This window comes from Lutjanus erythropterus, chromosome 23 (genome assembly GCF_056507025.1).
Source record: "Lutjanus erythropterus isolate fLutEry1 chromosome 23, fLutEry1.hap2, whole genome shotgun sequence".
Classification (NCBI taxonomy): domain Eukaryota; kingdom Metazoa; phylum Chordata; class Actinopteri; order Lutjaniformes; family Lutjanidae; genus Lutjanus; species Lutjanus erythropterus.
The window spans coordinates 1,727,799-1,735,379 of record NC_139339.1 but is presented as its reverse complement, the minus strand read 5'-3'; the positions used below and the strand labels follow the sequence as shown (position 1 = coordinate 1,735,379).

The 7,581-nt window shown below is 41.6% G+C and overlaps 1 protein-coding gene across 1 annotated transcript in view; it reads right to left on the bottom strand.

Annotated features, from left to right (window-relative positions):
• Positions 1-272: 272 nt before the first annotated feature.
• Positions 273-7,581, bottom strand: part of npy2rl (neuropeptide Y receptor Y2, like) — a 68,249-nt gene continuing 60,940 nt past the window's right edge. Inside the window, exons 5-6 of the mRNA XM_084712057.1 lie at positions 5,180-5,333; positions 273-2,654 (exon numbers count right to left, since the gene is read on the bottom strand). Of these exons, the coding sequence (XP_084568183.1) occupies positions 2,043-2,654; positions 5,180-5,333 (766 nt within the window). The 3' untranslated portion in view covers positions 273-2,042. The remainder of the gene's footprint in view (positions 2,655-5,179; positions 5,334-7,581) is intronic.

Genomic DNA, 7,581 nt, shown 5'->3' with positions numbered 1-7,581 from the left:
GACTTTTTACCCTATATGATGAGTAAGGGAGCCTGAGAGGCGAAGTTCAGGGCCTTAAAATCCCTGTGGTCACCAGGCATGACCACATACTCACAAATATAAATATTCAGTTTTGGTTGCTATTTGAAATCGATCTCTCAGTCTCACATACCCTTAGAATAAAATATTACGGTAGCACTTTCTTATGAATGTGCTTATAATGCATTATAGACATTCATAGGTGTTGTCAAATGATTTATCCCTCAAATGAGCTTTGCAGTTTTTTTAAAGCCTTATGCATGCATTATAACATGTTATGACTCTGTGTATAATGCATTATAGACATGTCCTTCAGAGAAAGTGTAAATATCCCTCAACTTTAAAATGGCGTATCCCTGAAATTAGCTTTATTTCAAAGTGAACAGTCATATTTTAATGATCTGTTTTTTTCACATTGTGTTGTGTGGTGCTGATTAACATCTGTAATGAAGCTCTGATTGAAGCATAACTTGAAATGTGTGCAGAGTCAGCCAAGCATGCAGGCAGGCGCCCAAATTTAATAAATCACCTCTCGACTGAATCAGATTCATGTCGTGGCTTGGCCCTCAACAAAGCGATTTGAAGTCAGGGAGGGAGACACTCTGAAAAGGTGGGAAATCTCAGCTGCAATTTAGAGTCCTCATCCTGCTTTGAACCTGACAAACAGCTGAAACATCTGCCAAAATTAACAAAAAGGAGAATCTGTGAAGAAATAGATCACTTGAGTTTTTTTTTTTCCTCAAACATTCATCGGTCTGCTTGTAAAAAAGGATCTTTTCTCTGCTGTTTCACGCTTAAATTGCAGCCTTATCGTTTGAAATCTCTCATGCTGGGACATCATATGCAGTCTTTTTTTCTTTTGCCTCATTATCCCACATTTCACTCTTTCCCCTCCTCTCACTGATCCTCTCATTGCTTTTTCCTCGCCTGCCTCGTCTCTCCTTCTTTGCTCTCTATCTTTAAAAATCAGAAAAAAAACAAAGCATCGCCCTTTTCATTCGAATCATTTTGTACTTTGACTTCCTTCCCCTCCTAATCATAACGTCTCACATCTTCAATTTGTCCTCCCCTGTCTTTTCTGGTTTTCACCCCTAAATCAGGCTTTCTCTGTAGGATAATCCACATTAAATACACAATTTCATTACGTAACAATGTCTGAGATTTCACAAAGCTTGCATCAGGCATGCTCGTCCTCCTCGACTCCGTCTGAACTGGAGAATCCGTGATTTTTTTTTTTTCTTTTTTGGCTTTTCTTTCACCTGACAGAATCTTTTTGCACGGTTCCCAACGACCTCCGATTTTTCGGAGAAGATGTCGACAATCAGCTCCGAAGCTGCTGCCGGAAGTTCACAGGTTCAATCCCCACAAACCTGTTTAGGTAAGCCACTCTGGGTTTAATGTACAAGCTAAATGCTTCACATGTGGAATGAAGATGGAGTAAAGCCCTATTTTGACAAGATTTGCGTTAAAAGTCCAAAGTTGTTGAGAAATCAGTGTTTTCATCAAATGTCTCAAATCAGAGCCACTTTTTGGTGTCTTTTCAGGACAAACTGTGCCACTTCGTCAAGCGTCATAAATCCTTCATGCAAAGCTGAATTTCACTTGAACAAATCCCCCCCAAAAAAAGTTTCGGGGTCCTCCGTCATGATGAGCTCACATCCCCAAAGCGGCCGTGTCTCGGTTGGTCGAGGAGACCTTGAGTCATTCAGCAGCTCTTCTTCTCCTCTCCTGTCATTCTTCTTTTCCTAATCCCTGCTCGTCTACGCCGCCTCCTCTATTTTGGGCTCCCGAAAAACTCTTTAATCCCCCCGTCGCCTCCTCTCACTCTGTCGTTTCTATTTTCTCTCACATCTTTATCTCTCCTCTGTCTCCGTCTCCGTGTGGAATCTTCTCTTGTCTTTTGTCTTCTGGGGAACAAAAGATTTCCTGACAATGATTTTCATTCCTCCCTGCCTCATCATTTTCTTGTCATCTCTCCCTCTTCGCCTCCATCACCCTCTTCATTTTCACTCTCCTGCAGGCCTTCACACGTCAGTGGCGTTCAAGTGGGTGGACACCACGTCCTGGGTTTCAAGCACTATCTTCTTCGCCCTCCCTCCTCCTCCTCCTCTGCCTCCTCCCCCTCCACCTCCTCCTCCTTTTCCTCCCACGGGGTGAATGCTGTCCAGCCGGCCACTTCTCCCTCTCTCTCCTCCCCGGCGACACTTGAATACGGCAAGGAAGGCGGCGCGGTAGTTGCGATTCATCCAGCCGTACAGCAGCGGGTTGGCGAAGGTGGAGCACATGGCAACCACGTGGAAGATGGTGTAGAGGAGACGGTAGTCGCGCATGTCCAGCACCGTGCTGTCGATGTCCGTGGCCAGCTGGAAGGCGTGGAAGGGCAGCCAGCTGACGGCGAACACCACCACCATCGTCACCAGCATCTTGGTGGTTTTACGGCGCCGGCGGTGGCGCTCAGAGCCGGCGCTGCTGCCACCGACACTCTCTGCCGGGCTGACGTGACCGCGCAGTTTGGACCAGATGCGGGCGTAGGCGAAGGAGATGATGGAGAGCGGCAGGAAGTACTGCAGGATCAACATGGAGATGCTGTAGACGGTGCCATCTGTGTTTTTACCAGGCCACTTCTCTGTACACACCTGACGACAGGACGGGACAAAAGACATAATCAGTTTGTTTTTGTTTTCACCATCAGGAGAAATTATCATAGTCTATAGGGAAATGCTAGAAAGAAGTGCGAAAAAAAACCCAAAAGACGCTGGAAATATTGCTGCCTGTAATAAGTAAGGGAACAATTTCAGTGACTTATAGGTGCTGAGACAAAAAGCAACTGTATTTTGTTTCCCCTACTTTATTTTAAATTGAGTCAAATTAATTAGTCATTTAATGTTGGGAAATTGGAAATCGAAACCACATGTGAAGTTTTATCAACAGAGACAATAATAGTTCTAGTAACCTGCATCCGTAGTAATCTCAAACCGTGCAAAAAGTAACAATTTAACTGTGGCCATTTCCATGTGGTAAATATGACCATGTATGGCTGAAATTATCACATTTTTCTTTGCCTTTTGCGTAATTTATATAAATAAACTCATAAAATGAAAATATATAGAAACTTTTAGGAAAAGTCTGGCACCAGCAGCATTATATCTTTGAAAGATATTGCACATATAAACGGTGAAAATGACCGCCTTGGTTGTTCTAGTGTTAAACGTGGTTACCCTGAAACAGTCAGAGTATAATAAGGTTTAGGAAAAGTTAATGATAACACCTTTTTCAAATGTGTTTTGACCTATCAAACATTTAACTCACATGACTGATGAGTTGTTTCCGCTTTGAAAGAAGCATCAACTGTCCCCTGAAAGAATAATTACAACTTGCCGAACTGAAAAAAGAACCAACCTCTTTGAAATTTGGCTGAGAGTTTACTCCTCTGTTTTCACAGATCCAATCACCTGTGTCTTGTTAATTCAACCACCTGCACCTCTAATCCAGTCACCTGTGCAACCTACTCAAGCACGTCTAACTCTTCTCTCCTGTTCGTCTCACTTCAATTTTCTTTTATAAGAATCTCAGGGGGATGAAGCACCGAAGCTCAGTGAGACATGTCCTCACTGTGAATCTCGATCTCCAGGTTGAGAGCTGCTCCAGCTAAACCATGAAGCTAGCCAACCCATATATATCCTCACGCAATCGACCCCCTTCATCTTTCTGGACACAGACCTCATCCCATCCTTGCCAGATCCTTTCACCAATATGAATAAACTGCTTACTTCATCCTGCACATATCTTGTGGTCTTTGTTAGTTCTTAGTTAGTTCTCATGTAGAGAGCCAAGGCAGTTGGTTTGTCTCTTCTTCTTTGACATTTATTAGCTGTTGGCAAACAACTAGTTGTGTATCCAGTTCATCACATCTACTTCTTGTACTTTGTTTATAAACATACCTTACATCACTAACTTCTGACCAGCCAGGTTTATTCGCTCCAAACCAGATTATGGAAACATCCCTAACTCACTCTTTTTAGTGACATTTCAAAACTTTGTATCAAATTATCTTGACAGTTTGGTAGAAATATGGCTTGTGCAAGATCTTGATGATGAGACATGCCGCCACCCTGAGTCTTGACCCCCAGAATGCAAGCTGCTCCATCCAGAACCCAAAGCTAGCCTACCCTTATCCCACTCTTCCTGAATTCTGTCGCCAATATAAATAAACTACCTTTTATCTATTTATTTTATTGTTGTGGTCTTTGTTGGTGAATTCTCTCGTAGGTGGCCAAAGCAGCTGGTTTTTACACGGTCAGATTTATTAGCTCCAAATAAGTTGATTAAAACACGCTTTATTCACATTTTTTTTGTGGCATTTCAAAACTTTTTTTTTTCAATTTATCTTGAGAATTATGTGGAAACAGGGCTTGTGCACAGTGGTAGTGGTAGTTTTGATAATATCTTGGATTGGTTTAATTTACATTTAATTGTATTAATTCAGATTGAGTTTAGATTCAACACATTAGCCTGATTTTATTTATTTTACCTTTGTCTGTCTTATCTGATCTTAGTTTATGTTGGATAAGATTAGAATAGATTCACTTTAAGATTAAAATAAATTATGTGGGTACTTGAATCAATCAAGCAGGAGAGGAAACCTAAGGATTTGAAAAACAAAAAGCCAAATAACTGCAACTAAACGTGACAAAACCAATAAATCCAAGACTGAATAGGATTATTAAAAAATAAAAAAAACACAAAGCTGCATTCAGATGGAGAATATGAAAGCAGAATGTGGGCTGATATAAAACTATGAATGTGGAAATGAATGAAGAATAAAATATGCAACATGATAAAAAGAAATTACACTGGGATTAAACTTGGAAAGAAAAGAGAGTAGAGTGGATGGATTGAAGAGAGAAGGATATGAAGGGAGGACAGGATGGAAAGAGGAGAGATGAAAGACATGGAGAAGAGAGGAGGGAAAATGAGGGATGTGAGAGAGAAGCAGTGATGGAGGGGAGGCAGCGGGGAAGGAGCAGGCACATCAAAGAGGAAGATGAGGAGGGAGGCGAGGGCACTGATCTGTACAAGTGTTACAGGTGTGTGTGTGTGTGTGTGTGTGTGTGTGTGTGTGTGTGTGTGTGTGTGTGTGTGTGTGTGTGTGTGTGTGTACCTGTATGGTGTGTCCAGGCTCCAGAGTGAAGGAGCCGTACTCTCTGAAGATGGCCAGAGGGCTGGCGAGCACAGCGCTCAGCACCCAGGTCAACGCTATCACCCCGAAACACACGTCTTTACGCATCCTGGTCTCCAGGTGGTACACAATGCACCTGAAACACACAACACATACATACAACTCCACCTTTATACTTTGAAAAGATCAAGGTATGACTGCTGCGAATCAATAATGAATGATGGACCGTTTTTAGATAACATGTTTATGCATTCAGGATCCTCATGAATGTTTGATGTGACTGTATTCTGCAGAACTCCAGTCTGAAGTTTTGGTCACATCTCTTGTGAAGGAAATAATGTATCTTAAGACCCTATCTTAAAACTCAACAAATCCACATGAAATGTACATGAAATGAATGAAAGAAAAAGAAAGAAAGCAGATCTTTATTTTGCTGTCGAGTGATAGAAAAGGATGTAATCCCTCTTCTAGACTGTAAATGTCATGTCAACATCTAGATTCATCATCCCAGAGGGAAAATTTTTTTCACAGTCCATTCAGCACAGAAACACACAGGTATAACATACTTAACACAACAACATACAAGTAAAGACAACATTGCATCATGTTGTGAAGTGGGACATTGAGTTGTGATGGGCTGTAACCCTCACCTTCAGGTGACGTCAGTCGGTGACGCCACACTGAAGCGTCAAGCTCCATATCGTCCACGCATTTCAAAGCATCCAGCAGCAAATGAGCAGCCAAACTTTCTGTGCAGTTTTCCTTCAATATGTGTGAATATTCCTGATCTATTTTCCACCATCGTAATGCATGCATGGGTGTGGATGAAAAGAAAAGAGAGTTGAGGACGAGAGAGCAGACGGATTAAAGTTTATCAGTAAACTTATCTAGTGGCAGTAAATGTACAGTTTGTCTATGGAAATATTGCAGAAAAAGTTCATGTGTTTTCACTGTCTTATTTACCAGCAAATGAGAGATGTGAAGGGAGAGTCAGTGGGATTAAACTGGAGCAGAGTGAGCCTTTCTCTGGCTCTGGAGCACACTCACAAACATTTTTAGTGCTTTCTTTTACTGGGCACCAGCCTCACATTTATGCATGTATTGTTGAAACAACAGACTTGACATCAAAATTCAGATCGTGTTTACACCCATCAGACACAGCTGGGATGTGATCCACGGAGCTACAGACAGCTGCAGTGATAAAAATGAGAACATTTTTGTTGTGTGAGACATGCGAGTGAAAAACACGTCTGAGTCACTTGCTGTCAAGACAGGAAGTTAGAAAGAAAGAAACAACTATGAGGCTGTTTACACCTGGTGTTAACATGGGCAGTGCTTCAATTTCTAAGACCCATAATTTCATGGCAAATATGTGGTAATTACCAAGTAAAAGATGTGAAATTTCTTAGAAATTACCCCCAGTGATAATAAGGTAGTACCAGTATCATGTAGTTGGTGGTAATTACAAAGCAACATATTTCTGAATTTACCTGCAAATTACTCCCAAATGTCGTGGTATGTATATGATAATTCATAAGTGTTGTTTTCAAGAAAATTATCACATGCTTATGAAATGTGGGGGTAAGTACAGGAGGTTTTCTGGGCCGCATGTGACCACATTCTTTCAGCTGAATTTATGCAGATGTCTCCTGGGCCACAGTGAAGGATGGTCTATTCCACTGTGCACACAAAGTCCACACAGAAACAGATGCCTGATTTCCATTTGGTTCACTGTAATGCAAATGACATGTTTGAGCTCTATACCTGCCAGCAGATGTCTGAGAACACACGGCCTGTTTCAGCTCGGTTTGCCACAGTCAGTGTGGAAACATAAAGGACATTTTGCTTCAAGCGGGACTTCTGGGGGTCGTCCCCCGTGAGATTTATTCCCTACATTCTGGTGAATCTGTATGCACCAATTTGTGCTTTTCAATGCATCAATTTCAAAGTCTTCCCTGCTACTCTAAAAATAAATGGAAAAAGAAATAAAGAGCACTGTTGCATCAATTATATTAAGTATTAATGAATCGGATTATAGACATGAGCAAAATGTTTGGACTGTCAACATAATCTATTTGGTATATTCGGAAGAAGGAAGAACCCACTGTTAAACTCTGTTATTACAAATGAGCTGTTGGACCACTGAGACCACCTCGGTGGATGACTGAACAATAGATTTATTTTCAAAAATAAATTCCCACTAACAGGACTGAGCCGCTCATGGTCCCTCTGCCACTCAGATCCGTATTTAGACAGCATCTTTCTTTTCACAGGCAGACTTGAGTTGAAGGTATTTGACATTTTGAAATACCAGCGTCCAAGTTGCCATAACCAGGGCAACAGTGACGTGGCGTGACAGACAGCCTGTCTGTCATTCTCATCAT